Genomic DNA, 21,038 nt, shown 5'->3' with positions numbered 1-21,038 from the left:
CACAGGCACTGCATACATATGATGCGCAGACATCCATGCAGGTAAAACACGCATGCATATAAAAAAAATACATTTTTAAAAAGTGTGCTTAAAACACGCAGCATGAACTTTTCTATCATGAATGTTTTTGTCCTTATTCTTTTCCCAAGAGGGGAGGCCATAGGTCAGCCTCAAGTATTATCTCTGGAGCTTCCTACTCTGTTGTTGAGTGTCTCACTGGCTATTAATCATCAATTAGGCTAAGGTGGCTGGCTGGCCAGTGAGCCCCAGAGACCGGCTAGTCTCCATCGCTGGGAGGGAGAACTTCTGCCACGATTTTTATGCAGGTTCTGGGGATTGAGCTCAGGTTTTCAAAGTTGCTCAGCGGGCACACCACCGACAGATCCATCTCATTGCTAAGATCTGAGGCGTCAGTATGTCCCGTAGCCTGCATTGTGAGTTTCCCTTCCTTCACGTTCAGAACTTCTTGGTCACTGGGAGAGCAGATCCTCTACTACCGTCACTGAGGACCCCTCCCCAAGCTCTGGTGACTCAAAAACACGGTGTTTTAAGTTCCGGCTTGTGCTCTGTCAATGTCCCCTAGGTCAGAGAAAGTGTCGGGTTCTGCCTCGGTTCAAGAGGAGGCACCACCAAAGGAACCTCATGGGGTGGGGTGGTGGGAGCATTGGTCTGGAATCCTGGCTGCCTGGAGAGACTCACTGGTCCCCTGCGCTCTGGGTGCAGCTGGGCTGGGGGATCAACAGCCGGGCGTCACAGCCCTGCCTTTCTCCCCAGGTCCTGACGCCAAGGGGGGCGACAGCCCCGCAGCCCCGGAGGACCCTCCAGCCGCCGAGGACCCGCGCAGTCCCTCGCAGCCGGCGCTCCCTCAGCTCCCGCGCCGCCCGCAGCTGCTGGATGAAGACGCGGGACCGGACGAGGATGGAGCCGCGGCCGCAGAGGGCAGCGATCCGGTCCGGGGGGACCCAGAACCCGCATCTGCGTCGAGCGAGGCAGGACCCATGCCCAAGGCCACCGGCGGCACCGTTCCGCCCATCGGCTTCGTGGGCGAGCCCCCGCCCTACGCGCCGCCGGACCCCAAGGCAGTGGCGCTGCTCTACCCGCCCTTCCCGCACGTGCCGGTGCTGTTCCAGCCGGCGCCCGGGCCCGCCGCACTCTACCCGCCGCCGCCTGGCCCGCTCTTCCCACCCGCCGCTGCTGCCGGAGCCTCCTTCCCCTTCCCGGCGGTGAGAGCATGTCCCATGGCAGATCTGCACATAGGTGGCGAGAGATTTCTCGAGATGGAGACAAGCGACAAACAAGCAGGGTTCCTAAGCATGAATAGGAGCTGGCCAGGAATGACACTGGGCACGGGCTGCGGAGTGGCCAAGCCAGAAGTTCTGGGAAAAATGGGTTTGCTGTGGTGGTATAAGGAAGGTGACATCAGTGATGAAGGCCCCAAAGGAGTGAATGTGAGGTGAAAGCCTGATCGAAAGAAAAATAATAAAAACTTTTTTTTTTCTTCCGAGACAGGGTTTCTCTGTGTAACAGGCCTGGCTGTCTGTAACAGGCCGCTCTGTAACAGGCTCTGCCTCCTGAGTGCTGGGATTAAAAGTGTGCACCACCACCTGGCTTTAAACAAACAAAAATTACAGACAAGGTTTTATGTAGCTCAGGCTGGCCTGGAACTAACTATGTAGCTGAGAATGCCTGATCCTGTTGCCTCCACCTCCTAAGTACCAGGACTACGGTGGTACAGGCCTTTAATCCCAGCAGAGGCTGGAGAATCTGAGTTTCAAGCCAGCCTGGTCTACATAAAGAGACCCTCCTGACAAACAGGCAGGCCGGCCGGCTGTGGGTTGCCAGTGGAGGAGAGGTGGAAGCCCCCGGTCTTTACAGCTCCCCGGCAGATAAGACATCCCTGTGGCCAGCCCTGGGCTAGGCAGTGTGTGTGGGGCAGAGATGAGAGGAATCCTGGGGCCTGGGGTGGGTGTGAGGAGGGAAGGGGGTTCTTCCCTGTTTTTTCATGTAAGTGCTTCTGTCCCACAGTATGGCAGCCCCATGGCCGGTGCGCCTGGCCCCATGCAGGTGGAGCACAGGCCTCTGCCCAAGGACTTCATGATGGAGTCGGTGCTGGTGACCCTGTTCTGTTGCCTGCTCACAGGGCTTATTGCCATTGTGTACTCCCATGAGGTAGGTGACCGGGCGGGACACAGCCATAAGACAGAAGCCTCTGCCTTTCTGGGGACCTGTAGGGGTCCCACCCAGCAGCCAGCAGCTGGGCCGGACCCAGGTTGTGGGGCCTGGCCTTTCTTGTCTGGTCCCCCCCCCCCCATGACCTTCATTACTAAAGATTTGTTCTGGCAAGTTCTAAAACAAAAAAGGCATAAATGATTGATGAGGTCCAAGGTGTTGCCCAGCCCTGTTGAGGTATTTTGGCAGCCTATAGTCTGCATATCAATTCAGCTGCCTCAACTGCCCCTCTGTCTAGCTACCATCTGCCTGTCCACACCTCTATCTCACTGGCTCACAACTCCTCGCCTGTTCACCCTTATCTCTCCACTCTCCCTCCTGCTAAGACACACCGCTCTATCAATTCAGCCTCCCATCCTCCACCCATCTGTCCTCTATCAACCATCTGCTTACCTGCTTCACCTGCCTTTCCGCTCACCCACCTCCCATTTTCTAGTCACCTGCCCCTCTCCCTGTTCATTCGTTTGCACAACTATCTATCTCCATCCCCCCTCTATCTCACCAGTATCCGCACCCCCCCCCCCCCCCCCCCGACAGTGGATTGCGGCTTCACCACCAGCTGTGTGGCCCGGGGAGGCCATTTAAGTCATGTCAGCAAAGTGGGGTGCAGTGAGCCCCATTTGAGAGCTGCTCTGAGGGGGCATGAGAGGAGCCTGGGGACATTTAGTGCTAGAGGGACCTCTGCCACCACTCCTGCACCTCTGTGAGCTGTAGGGCTGGGTCCCGATATTCCCAGGCTGTCAGGTTCTGGCTTGTGGCATGTGCTGGTGGGGTCTGGGGTGGGTAGAAGGGGATCACTGTTGATGTATCCCACCTTGGCCTGTCTTGTTACAGACTCGAGCAGCCCTGGGCAGGGGTGACTTGGCACAGGCGGAGGAGGCTTCGAGGAAGGCCCGCTCACTTGTACTCTTCAGCCTGCTCTTCGGGGTCTTTGTGTCTACCAGCTGGGTCATCTATGTGGTGGTGGCCCTCTACCTCCCCTGAGTGAGGCCCAGGACTTGCAGGCCAGGTTGTTCCCTTTGTGTGGACCCTGATGCCCACTGGCGCTAGCTGTTGCTCATACAGGGCAAAGGGGAGGTGTGCTCAGAAGCCCTGTCCATGGGTGGTCCACTGAGGCCTTGGGTAGGATCCTAATCTGAGGGACACAGGCCTGGAAGTCTTCCTGGGCTGCCTGCCTTCACCTGCCTACTCCTAGAGAACACAGAAGACTAAACTCACCATCTTCAGAGCCTTCCAGAGGACATGGCCACCTCCAGCCTAGCTCAGGATCTGGCTCTTGTCCTACTCGCCCTCCCTGGGAGAGTGGAGAGGAGTGCTACTCTCCCTGGGAGTTCCTGCCTGGTCCTGCACCCTTGCCATGCTGGGAGAGGTCAGGACTGCTGTGGTCAGTCAACAAGGAGTGACAGAATTCCCGTCACCACTTCAGAGGACACTGCCACTTTCTGTCTTCCATTTGTGTGCAGCTGAGGGTACTGCCTGCCCTTCTCCGAGCTGTCTGAGGCCCACACTTACACAGGATGCCTCATTCCCCGAGAGCCATTTTTTTTTATAAACGTATTTCCTTACTGCCTCTGGCTTCTGTTGGCTGTTTGAGGCTTTCGGCTTCTGCCTTTCCCTGCCCCAGCTTCCTACTCATTCCTTTACAGTCATTGACCCAAGTCAGTCAGCTGAGGGGTTGAAGATGTTTCAATTCGTTGAATGCATGCACAAAGCCCCTCGTTCCCTCCCCAGCACTACACAAGTGGGGTATGGTGGTGCACATCTGTAATCCCAGAACTTGAGCAGAAGGAACCCCTCGTTCCCTCCCCAGCACTACACAAGTGGGGTATGGTGGTACACATCTGTAATCCCAGAACTTGAGCAGAAGGAACAGTTCAAGGGCATCCTTGGCTACACTAAATGTTAGAGGCGAGCCTGTGCTACATGAGACTGTCTCAAAGCTAAAAAGGGTCAGCTGGGCCCCCAGTTGGGGATAGCTGTCCCGACTGGGGAGTGCTCTCAGATCAGGGCACCCCAGATGCTGTGAGACACCTGTAGAATGATACATGGCTGTCCTCACATCATGTGCCCTGGGGTCAAGTCCAGGTGGCTGTGAGAAAGACTGTTGTCACAGGAGTCCCATCCATCCGTGAGGAGGGCACTAGGATGGATCTTAAAAGCATAGGAGGCTCACACACAGGCTGGCCTCTCCTCCTTTCCTGCTGCCTGCCGCCAACTACTGCAGGCTACTGAAGCAGAAGCTCAGCCCTCCTCCAGGGGGCGGAGCCTGGAACAAGGGAGTCTGCAGTGAGCATTATGGAAATCCAGGACACAGGCTTGTTCTGGAACCAAGAACTTGACCTTCAAAATGCATGAGAGCCACAAAGAGGAGGAAAAGATTTTGGGGGCTGGTAGATGCCTCAAAGATACCTCATAGCACCCAACAGCCAACTCCGCCACTCTCTCAAACCTTTTAAATAAGTCATGGTGGAAAGATGTCTAGAAGGCTGCTCCTTTGGAGGTGCTGTGAGTCACCTGTGGGAATCATGTTCAACTGCAGTGGGGCCTGTAACTGCAGCCTGAAGCTCTGCATGATTAATGAGCTTCCTGGCTCTTCTGTTGCTGCTCGGAACACCTTGCGTTAATAAAACTGTCAAGGGTACCTGCATCAGGATCTTACCATGAGAGCTCCAGTGTCCGTTACTCAATGCTGTTGTGAAAGTGAAGCAGATAGGAAAAACAAGGAAGTGGAGTCTGAAGTATGAGAAACAAGAGGAGGCTCAGCAGTATACACAGCTGTAGTGGGATGGCTCAGCACTGTGTGTGAACACACAGCTGTAGTGGGATGGCTCAGCACTGTGTGTGAACACACAGCTGTAGTGGGATGGCTCAGCACTGTGTGTGAACACACAGCTGTAGTGGGATGGCTCAGCACTGTGTGTGAACACACAGGTACAGTGGGATGGCTCAGCACTGTGTGTGAACACACAGCTGTAGTGGGATGGCTCAGCACTGTGTGTGAATACACAGGTACAGTGGGATGGCTCAGCACTGTGTGTGAACACACAGCTGTAGTGGGATGGCTCAGCACTGTGTGTGAATACACAGGTACAGTGGGATGGCTCAGCACTGTGTGTGAACACACAGCTGTAGTGGGATGGCTCAGCACTGTGTGTGAACACACAGGTACAGTGGGATGGCTCAGCACTGTGTGTGAATACACAGGTACAGTGGGATGGCTCAGCACTGTGTGTGAACACACAGGTACAGTGGGATGGCTCAGCACTGTGTGTGAACACACAGGTACAGTGGGATGGCTCAGCTCTGTGTGTGAATACACAGGTACAGTGGGATGGCTCAGCACTGTGTGTGAACACACAGGTACAGTGGGATGGCTCAGCACTGTGTGTGAACACACAGCTGTAGTGGGATGGCTCAGCTGTGTGTGTGAATACACAGTTGTAGTGGGATGGCTCAGCAGTTAAAGGGTGATGGCTCGTTAGGTAAAGGCATTGCCCACCAAGGCTGACAGCCTAAGTTTAATCCCCAGAATCTGCATGGTGGAAGGAGAGAGGCAACTTCTCAGAGTTGTCCCCTGAGCTCCACACGAGCACAGCTGCCTATTATACATACACTCACACACACAAATAAAAATAAAGTGTGTTAAAGGAAAAGAAAATCAGAAGACATGATTTTGTAGCTAGAATACCATGAAAAAACAAACAGAAGGCAACTCAGTGAAGTGACTGGATATAAAATAAATATACAGAAATCAACCATAACTGCTTGTAAGTTGAAAAATTCAAAATACTGCTCATAATAGTGACAGAAGCCAGGTGGGAGTGGTGCACACCTTTAATTCTAGCACTTGGGAGGCAGAGACAGGTGGATCTCTAGGAGTTTGAGGCCAGAGAAAGTTCCAGGACAGCTAGGGCTACACAGAGAAACCCTGTCTCAAAAAAGAAAAGAAAAGAGTGACAGAAGTAATAAGATTTATATATGTACTTTAATAATAAAGATCTGTCTGGCTAGAAGATGCCTCAGTGGTTAAGAGTGCTAGAGTTCTTTTTAAGATTTATTTATTATGTATTGTTCTGCCTGCATGTATGCCTGCACACCAGAAGAGGGCACCAGATCTCATTACAGATGGTTGTGAGCCACCATGTGGTTGTTGGGAATTGAACTTAGGACCTCTGGAAGAACAGTCAGTGCTACTGCTCTTAGCCTCAGGACTATCTCTCCAGCCCACAGACATAAAATTGTTTTTAATCAAGACAAGGTTTTTCTGTGTAGCACACTGTTCTAGAACTCACTTTGTAGACCTGTGTGGTGATATTTTGTGATCTAACAAATAAATCTTGCCTGAAGATCAGAGTGTGGAGCTAAAGCCACTAGTTAGCCATAGAGGCCAGGCAGTGGTGGCACACACCTTTGATGCCAGCACTTGGTGTCTCACACCTTTAATCCCACCACTAGGGAGGTGGAGACAGGAAGTGATACAGCTGGGTGGAGCGAGGAATATAAGGTGGGAGGAGACAGGAGCTGTCTCTTTCAGGCTGAGGAGCTGGTCAGGTAAGGGGTGGTAGCTGTGGCTTGCTCTTTTGTCTCTCTGATCTTTCAGCATTTACCCCTATATTTGACTCTGGGTTTTAATTAAGACCCATTAGGATATGTGCTACAGACTTAGCCTCAAACTCACAGAGATCCACCCGCCTCTCTCGAGTGCTGGGATTAAAGGCGTGCAGCATTATGCCAGGTAAATATAAATCTTAAAAAAAAGGGAGGCTAACAATTGAATCTAATGTCAGTCTCTGGCCACCACACCCATGCAGATACGTGTGCTATGGGATGATCCTTCTGTACTGTGAATATCTGTTGCTCTCATTGGTTGATAATAAAGCTGTTTGGCCAATGACAAGACAGGATAAGGTTGGGCGGGACAATCAAACTGAGGACTGGGATGAAGAGGGGTGGAGTTGAGAGAGATGAGAACCATCCGCCCAAGAAGCAAGATGCCAGAGGATTGGTAAAGTCATGGCCATGTGGTAACACATAGAATAGAAATGCGTTAATTTAAATGTAAGAGCTCGTTAGTCATAAGCCTGAGCCATCGCTCAAACATTCTGTAATTAAAATAAGCTTTTGTGTGTTTATTTGGGACTGGGCGGCTGGACAAAAGGCTCTGCCTCTGTTTACACATGTGCATTGCACACACACTATTGGGATTTTAACAGTAATTGTTTCACACCAGTGGTTAACTGAGGGTGAGGGACTATTTTGGGAGTCTCAGTATGTAGCTGAGGCTACACGGTGTACCCACACCTGGCAACTGACATCTTCACAACATGATCTGATAAAATGTCTGACCTTAGGTATATGGTTCTTTTTGCATGTGGTATGGTATCAGGGATTGAACCTAGGGCCTTACCATGCTAGGCAAGCACCTTACTACTGAGCTACACACTCAGCCCGTACATACAGGTCTTTTACAACACTTCCCTCTGAGTGCTTTTTAGTTTTATGTGTGGTTTATGTATTAGTTTTTTAGTTTTATAGTAATATGTGTTTTATTTCTAGCATGCTTCAAAACCATCTCTACACTATTCTTCATGCTATTTGAACTAAAATCCTTAGTTTTCTCTCCTTTTAAAGCCCACTTAAGTCTGACACCTCTGCTGAAGTTTATGTTCACATGATGCTGTAATCCATTCGTGGTTTTCCTTTTCAGTGTTTAATCCCATGTGTTTTTCTTTTCTTTCTTTTTTTCCCCCTCCCGAGACAGGGTTTCTCTGTGTAGCTTTGCGCCTTTCCTGGAACTCACTCTGTAGCCCAGGCTGGCCTTGAACTCACAGAGATCCGCCTGACTCTGCCTCCTGAGTGCTGGGATTAAAGGCGTGCGCCACCACCGCCCGGCATTTTTCTTGTTTTATTGCATTGACTAGGATTGCAAGCACTTTAATACTGAACAGAAGTGTGGATGGCAAGCTGCCTTTTGATCTCAGAAGGAAGGTTTTCAATTTTTCACCTTTGTAAAAAAGATTAAGAAAAATTAACCAAGTGCTCTAGTTTTAGATTTTAAAGCATTAAAAAAAATACCACAGAGATGTCAGATTTCACGAGTGATTTTCCTGTATCAACTGGAAGGTTATAAAATGAATTCTGTTGCTATGGTAACTATATTGACTTTAAATCCAGACTTTTTTTTTGAGACAAAGTTTCACTGGGTAGCCCTGGTTTGCCTGGAGATCACAGAAATCTACCAGCTTCTGCCTCCCAAGTGCTGGGATTAAAGATGTGTACCACTTACCAAGCATGGCTCAGACTCCCTTTTTTTAAAATTTATTTTAGATTTTTGTGTATGAGTGTTGTATTTGCATGCATGTGCACTATTTGCAATCCTGGTGCCAGAAAAGGTCAGAAGAGAGCACTGGATCCCCTGGAACTGGAGTTACAGACAGCTGTTAGACACCATGTGGGTGCTGGGAATTGAACCCAGGTCTTCAGCAACAACAGCCAGCGCTCTTAACTGCTGAGCCGTCTCTCTGACTTTACCTCTTTAGCGTCAAGGGCTGGCTGTGTGCTGTCCTCCTGGGTGTGGGACTTCATTCTCAAGGTCTGAGGGCACTTCATGGCTTTCCTCAGCACTCACACTGGGAAAGTTATAGGAATGACCTGCAGAAGGCACCATGGAGGCAGACTTTGCAGCCTGCATCTACCCTGGCCATTCCTCTCACAGGGCAGGGGGGCGCAGCTCTTCCCTGTGCACGATGCTTGTGTATTTTTTACTTTTCTCACGTGTGTGTGTGTGTGTGTGTGTGTGTGTGTGTGTGTGTGTGTGCGCGGTCACAGGACACCTTCCAGGAGTCGGTTCTCTCCTACCTCATGGGTCCCAGTGACTGAATCAGGTCGTCAGAGTGGTCAGTGCCTGCGCCCACTAAGCCATTTTCCAGAGGTTCCTCTCAGTTTGAACATCCCTGAGGCTATGAACAGGGGTGGTGGCCGGGGGACGTCATCGTCTACTCAGCCAGAGTAGATTTTAGATTAGACCACAGCTACAAGAATGAGTCTGAGGACAGAATGCCTATCAGAGCACTAGGCCCACCTCACCCCTCCCCTTCAGCTAGGTCACAAACAGGCAGGGACTGGCCCAGTGCAGCCTGGCACAGATATGGCATCAGACGGGCTTTTGTCCGTTTATTTTTTCATATAAAAGTTACGCGCTTGTAATGTCTGTAGGAAGATGCCACTGTTGGACAGGTTAGTGGGGGATTTATATTACAGCATCACACTGGGAGGCATTAGGCAGGTGTTTCGGTTCAAGGGTCAGCCAGATGTGGCATTTGCTTGCCCTAGTCTTGGCCATACCAAACCCGCAGGTAAGGGCTGGCCTCTGCTGAGAACCAAACTGTCCATGGCATTCAGTATGCCTACAGAGACTGATCTCCACAGCTCTCCCAGCCCCCCACCCCCGAGAAAAGACACGTGGAAGCCAGGCTGCAGTGAGCACTGGGCTCAGCCTCAGCCAGAGGCAGGTGACTAGGGAAGCCTGTTGGCTAATAAGTTAAACCCACACATCACACCTCGATGTCCTGGCTCCCAGGACTACAGGAGGCCCTGGCTTTCCTGGATCTGGAAGGTGAGCCTTCCCTTCCGCCCAGCTCATGCTTGGGAACCCACGGATGCAGACCACAGACGCACTGCCTGCTGTGGTACCAGCAGGCTAGGCTTGACAGCCTGGGCTACAGAAGGCGGCTGGAGGAAGGGCCCTGCGTGCACAGTGCCCCCACTCACACCGAGCACTCAGAGCTGCTGAGGGCAGGAGGCAGAGACTGAAATGAAAGGACCTGCAAAGGAGAAACAAACCAAAGACCCACACGACTGCGTACAAGCCTGACTCCACACGCACACACACTCCTTAAACAACCCGCCCGGCTGCTGCCAGAGGGAGCCGGCCAAGGGGCTGTTCACAGATGCCCCCCCCTCTATTTACAGCACAAATAAACAGGAGAGGGGGAGGAATAGCCCACAGTTCCTTTTGATAAAAGCTGCTAAAAAAACCCAGGAGGGGTTCAGAGCGACAGTTGTTTCGAACTTGTGCCCGGCCAGCAGCTGCTGCTGTCTTCTCTTCCACTGTGATGACTGGGCTGAGGAAGCACAGAGATCCTGGTGTCCATTTGACCAAGCCCCACGACCACAAGAAATGGGTGCTTGTTCATGCAAAAGTGAACTGGAGGCATGGGGCAGGGCCAGCAGCACATCTGGATTCTGACCTGCACCCTGCCAACCAGCTCCAGTGGTGGCCATGGAGCCACGGCCTGGGAGAGCCCGGCACTGAGCCCTGAACATCTTGCCCTCGATTGTCGACCTCAGCAGCAGTGGGTGGTTCCATACTGGGGAAGAGCACCTGCCTGGAGTCAGGCCTCTGGAGGCACTCACACCCCAGGCCTGTTCAGCCTTCTCGGGGACACCAGACATTTGCAGGGTGTAGAAAGGGACTAGGGGACCTGCTGGCTCAGGGGTGGGGTGGAGTAGGAGGGAAGCCCATAGGCCTGGAAGGGACAGGAGATGGCATTAAGGCACACAGCAAGCACGGAGGGGCTGCTTGCCTCTCCCTAGGTCACTAAAGAGCCTCACTCTGATCCATTCAGAGCCTCCTCTAACTGATCCCAGAGTGCCGTGCTGGGGGTGGGCTGGGCAAACGGTGGGCGGGCACAACAGGATGGAAGGTGCTCCTGGTGGTCCTGTCACGGTGGAGCAGGTGAGCCCCTGCGGCCAGGCACGGCAGGGCGGGTCTGGGGCCAGTACTGTGAGTAGTGCCAGCTCTGTGGCTGCTGCCTGTCACCCACCACACCTTCTGGGCCAGGTCTACACGCCCCATCCTCCATAGTTAAAAGGCAGGGAATGGACAGCAAAAGATTCCTGCCATGGCCCTTTTCTGCCTTCTGCCTCCCATCTCCCAGCTGTATCTCCCCTGACTTCAGGTGCCCTGGAGGGCAGCCCACCCAAGGGTCCTGGGGCCTCCACTTATCTGCCACTTAAGAAGGCTAGGGTAGCCTTGGGAAGGGTGAAGCCCGCCACTGCCCTGTCTGCTGCTCAGGTCTCTGTTGCTCCCCAGCTGCAGGAGGACAGCGGGGAACGGGAAGGAGCATGGAGAGCAAACAGAAAACAAAACCAGACCGGGGGCCGCCAGTCCTGAGGCCTGCCCGCCAGCTCACTGTGGACCCGGAGGCTTCAGCCACAGGGAGAGAGAGAGGCAGGAAACCAGCCCGCAGGAGTGGTACTGCCACACAGCCAAGCTGGGGACAGGCTCCGAGGCTGGGACGGTCCAGGTCCTCTCTGGACCCTCGACGTTCTCACCCCAGCTTGCTCTAGGTTTTCTCCTCCCGGTCTGTTTTCCGCCTTGTTATGTTCCTGGGTTTGATCTTCAGAGAGAGTTCCCATAGGGCCTCCTCGGCCAGGTGGTCGCTGAAGTCATTGAAGAAGTTTATGATGTCGTCGTTTCTCCGGATTTCATAGTGCCTGGTGGGGGAAGGGCAGTCAGCGAGCCCAGGGCTAGCTGAAGAGCCAGGCCAGGAGCTCTCCCAGGGTGCCGCCCGGACCACTGTGGACCCTCACAGTCAACTGCCTGGCAGGGTCACTGCTACCTGACCTGACTGGACAGCAGCACTCACACCAGAACACAGTGTGAGCAGCCCACTGTGAGCTCTGCATCTCCAACCAGCACTGCGGCTGCAGCAGCGGCAGCCCATGGGAAACCTGGCTTCCCTGTGGTCCCCTCGCAGACCCACTGGGGACACGGCACACTCAGGCCATCCTGAGTGGGCTGTGATGTCCAAGCCTACCCTCACTGCCCTAGAGCCAGAGCCTAGAGTGTCAACCTCCTTTTTTTTTTTTTTTTTTTTCAAGACAGGGTTTCTTTGTGTAGCTCTGGCTGTCCTGAAACTCTGTAGACCAGTCAGCCTCCTTCTTACGGCCTGGTGAGTACCTGCTTCCTGATGTGTATGTAACTGGAGGACAAGCTGGCTGCCACCACAGGGCCCAGCCCAGGCCCAGACAAAGAGCTGAGCCCTGTGTGTGGATTCCCCATGCTGTCCTGATAAAACCCAGGGGGAGCAGGGACTGCACCCCACCCACAGATGCAGACTCCTGGCCCTCTGGGTTATGCCTCTCCCTGCAGTGGGGCCAGGCTGACACCAGGCAGCACTCACGCCTGCTGGAAGCACCGCATGCTGTCCAAGATGTTGAACTGTTGCCACCGCTTGGAGAAGTTCACTTTCCCGTCGATATAGTCTGGGTTTCCCAGGTGAACGAAGGTCAGGTCCTGCAGGATCAGACCTCTGAGGGAGAAGGCAGAAGCCAGTTACTGTATGGAGACAGACAGACTCAGGAGGCAGCTGTTTTGCTGTGAGCTGGCTTTGCCACTAGAACTGCAGCCCATGCCAAGCAGCTAGTGAACCCCAGAGTAAGCCAGAGCATAGATTTAGTGGTCTGTCGACCCATATACATCTCTGCCTTCTGTACGCTGGGTCAGATCTCCCTGTGGATCCCTTAAAACCTAGCTCAGCCCTGGAAGAGCCTGGAGCACAAGAAAGTCCTGGCTATGGAGACTGTGGGGCTGACCCGGCTGCAGGGTCAGCAGGGTTGTGGTTGCTATGAAACTTACCTAACCAGTCAAATAGACTAAAACTGGAGAGAGGACTCAGTGGTTAAGAGTGCTTACTGCTATTGTAGAAGACCGGGGTTTGGTTCCCAGCACCCACACGGTCACTCATAACTACTTGTAACTCCAGTTCCAGAGTATCCCATTCCCTCCTCTGATCCCTGGGAGTTACTGTTACATACACTGTGCACACATATACACTCAGACACACATGCACATGTGTGTATACACACACTTAAAATACATATTAAAAGACGAAAACAACAAAAACCCCACTAAGACTGAGCAGAGGGAGCTGAGGTGTCTGAACTATCAGGTGTGGTGACCGAGGAGCTGTGGGAGGGGAGACGACTCACAGGTACGGGATACACGGGGGCTCCACCTCCGAGAGGGCCGCTCGGTAGGCTCGGAAAGAGGATGAGCTGTCAATCAACGTGCAGTATTCGGCCAGGCCCTGCAGGATAGAGGAGGTGGATTAGTGACACGTGATGATGCCAGGTGCCCATATCACGCCAGACTCAGGCCCTGTCAACACCTGTTAATGGTGTCAGCTAAACCTCTGTGGCAGAGGGTCTCAGGCCTGTTTGTGTGAAATGCCCTTGTGGGTGATGTGAGTCTACGTCCTCAGAGAAGACCCTGCTGGTGGGCTGACTTGTCCTTTCCTCTGGCACTCATCTTGCTGAAACCCACCCAATAGGCCCTATACACAGTACTGAGCCCAGAGCAGCCACTTTGGACAGATGGGCTGAAGAATGGATTCAGCAGGTGAAGCTGGGACCCGGGTGCAGGGAGAGTTGACAACCCCACACTCAGCCATGAAAGCCCCAGGACCTGCTGACCGGAGGGAGGACCAGAGACAGAAGCTGAGGCGGGAGAGGCAGCGGTCTTGGTTACACAGAGGTGGGTGGCCAGATGGTGACCCACGCCCGGTCTTGCTCAGGTCCACACAAGCCTGTCCGGACTTCCCGCTACCTACCTCTGAGGTCTGCCTCTGCCACTCCAGTCTGCGGATGGGTGCTGAGTCCAGAGCCGAGAGGATGGCCAGGTAGGAGTTGAAGTTGTTCAGCTTGCGCAGGTGCTGCAAAGAGAGGCGGTGGTGGGGGAGGGGGAGGGGCGGTGGTGAGGGGAGGGGGAGGGGCGGTGGTGGGGGAGGGGGAGGGGCGGTGGTGAGGGGAGGGGGAGGGGTGGTGGAGGGGGAGGGGGAGGGGCGGTGGAGGGCTGATGGCTCTAGTCTTTCCAGGCAGAGCTGGGAGAGCTCAGGGCACTGAGCCAGTTACCTTCATGATCTTGATGAACTTCAGAAGCAGCCTCTCCCGGTCCTGGGCCTTCTCCTGCAGCATGATAATGGACCGTACCCTGCAGGAAAGGGCCAGGGAAGCGACAGCTGAGCTGACCATCCTCCACAGGCTTGGTGGCCCTGTGCCAGTCGGTCACAAGTTCTTACTTACCCACCTAGAGCCCAGGGAAGCACAAGCATGGACTTGGTCCCTGATCTCAGAGTGTTCACTGTACATCTGCAGGGGAGGCTTGGGGACTGAAACATCCTGTCATCAGGGAAAGGCCTCCTGGGCTGATGCTCAGAGCTCAGCTAACAGTTGAGTATGAAAGCACTTGGTCAGCCACAGGGATGGAAACTCAGAACCTTAGCAATAACTGAGGCTGAAACCCAAGGAACGCCTCACCTGTGCCCTGTTGACCTCATGGTGGCCTCAACCTCCTGTGGTTTACAAGGACCACTCCTATCCTGTAAAGGGTACCCGTGTCAGGGACATGTCAGAGGCCATGGCTCCAAAGGGTACCGTGTACTTCCAGCCTGCCCGGGCTTCCTGCAGTCAGCAACTGTGAATCAGGCAAGGCTCAGGAAGGAGGCTGCTCCTATCTGCCCTAGAAACCAGCACACTTGGATTGGGATGGTGCCTATTGCTGAGGGGAGGATGCTTCCCATGCAGGGCGAGAAGCAAGACCTCCAGGAAGCAGTGCTAAGAACACTGAGAAGCAATGAAAACTTCCCCTGGGGCCATGGCAGGCACGTGGGCTATGGCTGATGCAGTAGGAGGCAGTGGCACCTAGTCGCATCTTGGCCTTCATTCTGCTTTAAGAATTCAGAGACAAGCTGGGTACGGCGGCACACGACTTTCATCCAAGCACTTAGGAGGCAGAGGCAGCAGATCTCTGAGAGTTCAAGGCCAGCCTGGGGTACACAGTAAGTTCCAGGACAGCCAGCCAGGGCTATGTAGAGAGACCCTGCTATGTAGAGAGAACTCAGGAATGCTTATCAGTTATCTCTGTCAGGCAGTCAGGTGAGCTGTGGCCCCGATGGCTTACTGGTACTGCAGAAAGTATCAATGAGCAACACAGATGGAAAGGACACCTCCTGCCTTGCAGTCACTCATGGCGGAGGTTACCCATCAATCCTGACACTCTTCTCTGCACTGCGGAGCCTGTGGTACCTCCTCCACCAGCTCTGCAGGCCACCCATTCCTGCTTCTCTTGGCTGCCCACAGTTCAAGGTCAGAGCCCACAGGCTCTGGACAGAGCTGAGGACCGACCAGTCAACCTCGCTGCTAAGGAAGCGTGGGCTGCCCCCACGCAGACCACTTGAGAAAGCGCTGTGGCTCCTTCTCACCAGTAGGACATGTTGTTGAAGTGCTCCGTGAACTGGGTCAGATTGGGGCTCTTCTCCTCATTCTGCTCTTTGGCCCAAAGCAAAACCTCAGGAATCTGGGTGGGAACAGAAGAGATGGCAGTACAGTCTGTGACGTTCCTGGGTCTGGGGCAGGGGCCCTCCTTCGGGCAGAGAGCTGCTCCCCTTCACAGGGCCACTCAGCACCTACCTCTATCTTATAGAAAAGCTCGGCGTCCAACAGCGTCAGCTGTTCTGCTATCTCATGGCTGTGAAAATCATGCAAGGTCCCCGGCCTGGAACACAGCATGAGAAGCATGGTTGGAGGGCAGCGATGCAGGCGTTAGCTCCACGAGCCTTCGGGCACAGGGCTGCTCTCAGGTAACTACTGCCTTCCTTCCTCTCGTGCCTGACACACCCTCCCCAGCTGGGCAGAGACTTCCCAGGCTTTTAGGGGGTCAGGATGGCATAGGAGGTAACATCAGTGCTGGGGAAGTCCAGAGCTGACCACAGCCCAGAGCACATCCATCTCCTGCCTATTCAGCTCCATTTGCATGGACAGAGAGCCACCACCGGGGCCCAGGGGCTGTCCCTGAGGCACCTCATCACAGGGCCGGGACACTGGCTGTGACACCCCTGGCTGTCGAGAGCTGTGGGCTGAGCAGGGAGTGAGTGTGTGTGTGTTGGAGTGTGTGTGCAGAAGGAGCTGAGGAGAGAATATGAATACCTAGGCAGGAGAGAGAGCAAGAGAGATTTTCAGAGAGAAGAGGGGGCTGTGTAAGTGTGTGTGGAAAATGTAGCTGTACGTAAAGAGATGTAACTGTGTGGAGACATATTTTCAGAGAGATTTTAAGAGAGAGAATTTAAGTTGAAGTAAAAGAGAAAGTTATCATCAGAAAGCGTGTGTTTCCTTATTACTTCCCCCTCAGACAGAGAAAGTCTAGCCCTCAGACAGATAAGAACTTTTCCTAAGCTCTCGCCCATTCGTGGGTTTCCTTATATTACCCTGGAGGTGGCCTTGGAGCAGGCTCTCCATAAAGTCACTGACAGGGAGAGGCCCAGCCACGGGGGCCCAGGGGCTGTCCCTGAGGTACCCACCACAGGGCTGGGACACTGGCTCCTCACCTGGCTGCGACACCCCTGGCAGCCAGAGGCTGGTCGGAATGGGCACACCTGAGTAGCTTCTTCTGGTCCACCTTGTCCAGAATGTTCTTCCGGAGTACGCGGGCCAAGCTGAGCTCTCCGCTGCATACTAGGCGGAAGACTAGTTCCATCAGCAGCTTCAGAATCTCCTCCGTCAGCTCCACCAGGCTAAGGGCCAAGGGCACTTGGTGAAACATAGGCCGGGACCCCAATGGAGGGCACCACTCAGCTTCCACAGTGTTGGGAGTGACCTTTCTGGAATAGGTCCCTATCAACTCACTCAACACACTTGCTGCTTTCTGCCCTGGGGAAGCTCCTGGTCTAACCCCGGTGATGAGATGTCAGGGCAGAAGACCCTCATCTCCGGGCGGTGGTGGCACACGCCTTTAATCCCAGCACTTGGGAGGCAGAGCCAGGCGGATCTCTGTGAGTTCAAGGCCAGCCTGGTCTACAGAGCGAGATCCAGGACAGGCAGCAAAACTACACGGAGAAACCCTGTCTCGAAAAACCAAACAAAACAACACGAAAGAAGACCCTCGTCTCCACTGAGGCCCTCCCCTCCTGACATCATACAGCCACCACACAAGAGCAAGATGCCAGGCAAGGGCAAGGATTCAGATGTGGCACACCAAGAACAGGGCTAACTGAGCATGGAAATGGCAGAGTCATGGCCAAGGTTCAGACAGACGGCCCTGTGGCTGTGGAGAGCCTGTGGCGAGGCAGCCTCTCCACTCATCCCAGTCTCCATCTGGTCTAGCACACTGCTGTGAGTCTTACTGTGAACTAGTCCTTACACAGGAAGGGGCAGTCCAGATGGATAGGGGTTCTCTTGAGGGTCTAGGACCCATCCTACCCTTGTGTAGTGTCCCTCAGAGCTGGGATGAGGCAATGGAACCAGGGGGCAATACTCTGGGCTGCAGGCAGCCCCTCCCCCCCCCCAGTGGGTAGAGTGTAGCGGCTGCACGCTCCGGGTGAGGAAGCCTGCACCATCCCTACGGCTTGCTAGCGGTCTGCTGCGATGCACAGGTCCTGAACATTTGCCAACCACTCCTGGGACCCTGGGGCAAGGCACTCACCAGAGCTCATCCACTACTCGCACCAGCACAAAGAATGTGTTCTTGCTGACTCGCTTCTTGAATGTGTCAGCGAAGGGAGAGAACTTCTCGTAAGTAAAGTGTGGGTTAAGGTCCACAAGGCAGAGTCTGCATGGAATGCTAATGTTGAGGCATGCCCCCCTCCCCCACCGTAAGCCATGTCCAGTGCTGGGAACTCTGTGAGTGAAGGCTTAGCTAATGGAAGCAAAGGCCTGGTTTGTGTGCAGCGGGAATGCGCAAATCCAGCCCAGGCCAATGGTTCCACAGGCTGCAGGACCAACTCTGGCACCATCCAGGGCATCTGCAGGTTGGACCTGAGTGCTGACATGCTGAGGGTCATGGTGCTGGGCCTCAGGTCGAGGGAGCAGGTCCCTGGCTAGACATCCTCAAAGACCCAGGACCCAGAGAGTGAACAGGCCCCAAAGGCCTCCCTCTCCACTCTACGGGCTTCCATCCAGAGATCATCTCCCCAGCCATGTGGCCACAATGGCGTGGGTGCTCCTGGCAGTCTGCACCTTAGAAAGCCAGGCTGGTCCTTCCTTGTGGGAGCAGCAGACTCTACAGGTGTTCGTTCCCCTGTCCCAGGACAGCCCTCACAGCTGACTCATGACCACTGACACTGGGGTCTACTTTAGAGACCGTGGTCTCCTGCTGCTGTCCTGTCCCCATTAACTCTCCATACTTTCCCTTAATCCCCAATGACCCATGACCTGTGTGTTGGCACTCAAGGGGGGCCACACCTCATGGATGGCCTACCTGGCCCCCAGCAAAGTGCTGCCCCAGGTCTGGAGGAGGAAATACCTCCATGAACAGGTTGGCTGAGGTTAAATGAGGGAAGGGCTGAGAAACTCAGGGTGGCAGTAGAGGTTGGAGGTGGGAATACACAGGTCAGTTACCCATCCTCCATTTCACTGGCACCATGGGAAATATGGTGTAACAGAAATAAAAATGGTCTCACAGCCAAGAGACCACACATGCAAATGCATGTCAGATGTGACATGTTCCTGGCAGATGCAGTTGACAGTCTTTTGCTAGGCCAGGCTCTAGCAGGTGCTTAGAGCCCACAAATGGGAAATGACCACACCTGTCCTGTCCTGACAGGCCAGGACGGTTAGTCAGGGTCAGACTGAGAACAGGAGGTGTGCAGGAGCCCCTGAGAGGGTTCAGGGCACACAGGAAGGCAGAGAGCTGCCCCAGTGACAGCAGCTGCCCAGCAGATGGCAGTCATAGGCTATGTGGCTGGGAGGTGGCCAGTAACTGTTGTTCCCAGGCAGGCCCAGGACAGAGAAAGGGGAACAGGTAGCCAAAGTGGGTTCTTCCGAGACCACAGGGTCTTGGCCACTAACACAGGGAATGACAATCCCCAAGGCTGAGGCCTGGGCAGGGGGCAAAGCCTAGCTTTGTGTGGCCAGGGCAGGTAGAACGGACAAGGTCTGCCTCGAAGTCACTGAGACACCATTATTGTCGACATCGTCGCTGTCTTCTCTTTCTTTTTTCTTCCTTTTTTTTTTGGTTTTGCAAGACAGGGTTTCTCAGTGTAGCACTACCTACACTGCAGAGAACTCACTCTGTAGCCCAGGCTGGTCTTGAACTCAGAGATCCGCCTGCCTCTGCCTCTTGAATGCTGGGATTAAAGGCGTGTGCCATCACCGCCCGGCTGAGTTTTCTTCCGTTAAGCCTGCCCACTGGTGTCCACCAGCTGGACACCCAGGGCTCAGTGTGGAGAACCTGCAGCAGCCCCCTGGCAGGGCCACCGACCTCCTTCCTCTCTCAACCTTTCTCAGTCTTTTCCAGAACTACCCAGTGGTCCCACCCATCCCCAGCAGTGCAGCAGAGCTGTTCCAGGCCCTCCACGTCATCTCATGTTTCCCTCTGCTCTGTTTTGAGAGTCAGGGCCAGGACCCAGCTGGCTGGGATGGGAACTGGGGCCACTGCAGGGGTGAAAGTGCTACCCTGGGAAGGGCTGAGAACCTGAGGGTTGGTGACACTCTGCAGGACAGTTAACCTGTATGCCCAGGTTCAACACGCCCAGCCTCAGTTTCCTCAATGACACCACCAGAAATGGTATAACACCAGTAAAAGCGGTCTCACGGGCTGAAGGCTGCAGGCCTGGGAAGGATATCGGTATTGCAGTTTCTTGATGAGCTCCTCTGGGCTGATGAAGGTCCTGTAGGTGGTCAGGAAGGCCTCACAGTACAGCACCAGGTCTGCAGAAGCGCAAAGGAGGCATTTAGTAGGACCCAGGGTGTGGGCTGTGGACTGCAGCATGGGCACCATGCTGAGTTCTCTCTGACAGCCAGGCCAGGGAGGGTACGGGAGGGTCCTCTTCCCTGCCTGTGTCCTGCATCTTTCATCTCACAGGCACTGGCTCCCTGGGGAACCAAGTTGCGGGAGGGTCTGAGGCCCAGTGCAGGAAACGAACTTCAATTACTCAGTGACCCTGTGCTGGTAAGGGGCAGAGACTTGGGCACACTGGCTCTGGACTGTGCCACCCCCAAATTAGCACAGATGCTACCCTAACGCCCAGTGGTTCGGTGGCTCTTCACTGCTCTGGACAGAGATAGTAGTCCAAACTGGCCGGCAGGCTCTTGCAGTCACACCAGAGGTAATACTTTCAGATGACAGGTACAGCAATTCAAACATGGGAGAAATCCCATTCTAAGTCCTAAGGGGAGGCTGAAGTGTCTGTTTGCTGGAAGGCTCAGCGGGAGGCTCACTGCCCACACAGGGCAAGGGCAGCTGTGAGGACCAAAGCCCCCGTAGCTGGAGACCTCAGGTTGGTAGCACCCACCCCTTCCAAAGGGGAAGGGCATAGCCAGCCAAGGACCCCTGCCTTTACTTCCCTGTTTACTACTGTGGCTTGTTTTCCCTATGTCTTTAGATATTAAGCATAGGATGTCATATGAGACACAGTGGCCTAGCTCAGCTGGCTGTGCTGTACCACACTGGACCTGGGAAAGCTCACCATGTGGCTGGGTGCATACCAATACTATCTGAGCTTTACTTTCTGGGTCCAGACCAGCCTCCCTGACCTTCTCCCATACTTTCTCCATTTGCTGGGGTGGAGGAGTCACAAGGTATGTGTGGCACCTCATGCCATGACACTGTGGCCAGGAGTATCTGCTTGCTCTTGTATTTGGGCTACATGGGGCCTGGTCCCTGAGCTGTGCTCAGCCTCACAGTTGTACTCTAACCTACCAGCTCACTGTTAAGCTGGAGTTTTCTAGAAAGAGTTTCAGGCAAGAAAGCAGAGATGGGGCCAATACATATGTCTGTTTCTGGAAGAATGGGTACAAATGCAGAGGACCAC

At 54.0% G+C, this 21,038-nt stretch overlaps 2 protein-coding genes across 4 annotated transcripts in view; one reads left to right on the top strand and one right to left on the bottom strand.

Moving 5' to 3' along the window:
• The first annotated feature begins 415 nt into the window (after positions 1–415).
• Prrt1b (proline rich transmembrane protein 1B) lies at positions 416–4,001 on the top strand. Its single transcript, XM_059262200.1, has 4 exons — positions 416–434; positions 775–1,223; positions 2,026–2,169; positions 3,064–4,001. Exons 1-4 carry the CDS (start codon positions 416–418, stop codon positions 3,211–3,213), a joined length of 762 nt encoding a protein of 253 aa, XP_059118183.1. The 3' UTR covers positions 3,214–4,001.
• Positions 4,002–9,380: 5,379 nt separating this feature from the next.
• The window catches only part of Rapgef1 (Rap guanine nucleotide exchange factor 1), a 123,333-nt gene continuing 111,675 nt past the window's right edge, over positions 9,381–21,038 (bottom strand). For all 3 annotated transcript variants that reach the window (XM_059259931.1, XM_059259932.1, XM_059259933.1), the window contains 10 exons: positions 19,851–19,935; positions 17,711–17,803; positions 16,617–16,802; positions 15,703–15,787; positions 15,495–15,589; positions 14,146–14,224; positions 13,845–13,946; positions 13,225–13,322; positions 12,417–12,545; positions 9,381–11,727 (listed from right to left, as the gene is read on the bottom strand). In XM_059259931.1, the coding sequence (XP_059115914.1) occupies positions 11,577–11,727; positions 12,417–12,545; positions 13,225–13,322; positions 13,845–13,946; positions 14,146–14,224; positions 15,495–15,589; positions 15,703–15,787; positions 16,617–16,802; positions 17,711–17,803; positions 19,851–19,935 (1,103 nt within the window). In that variant the 3' untranslated portion in view covers positions 9,381–11,576. The remainder of the gene's footprint in view (positions 11,728–12,416; positions 12,546–13,224; positions 13,323–13,844; positions 13,947–14,145; positions 14,225–15,494; positions 15,590–15,702; positions 15,788–16,616; positions 16,803–17,710; positions 17,804–19,850; positions 19,936–21,038) is intronic.

The sequence above is a fragment of the Peromyscus eremicus genome, chromosome 4 (assembly GCF_949786415.1).
Source record: "Peromyscus eremicus chromosome 4, PerEre_H2_v1, whole genome shotgun sequence".
Taxonomy (NCBI): Eukaryota; Metazoa; Chordata; class Mammalia; order Rodentia; family Cricetidae; genus Peromyscus; species Peromyscus eremicus.
This window is presented reverse-complemented; position numbering and strand designations above follow the sequence as displayed.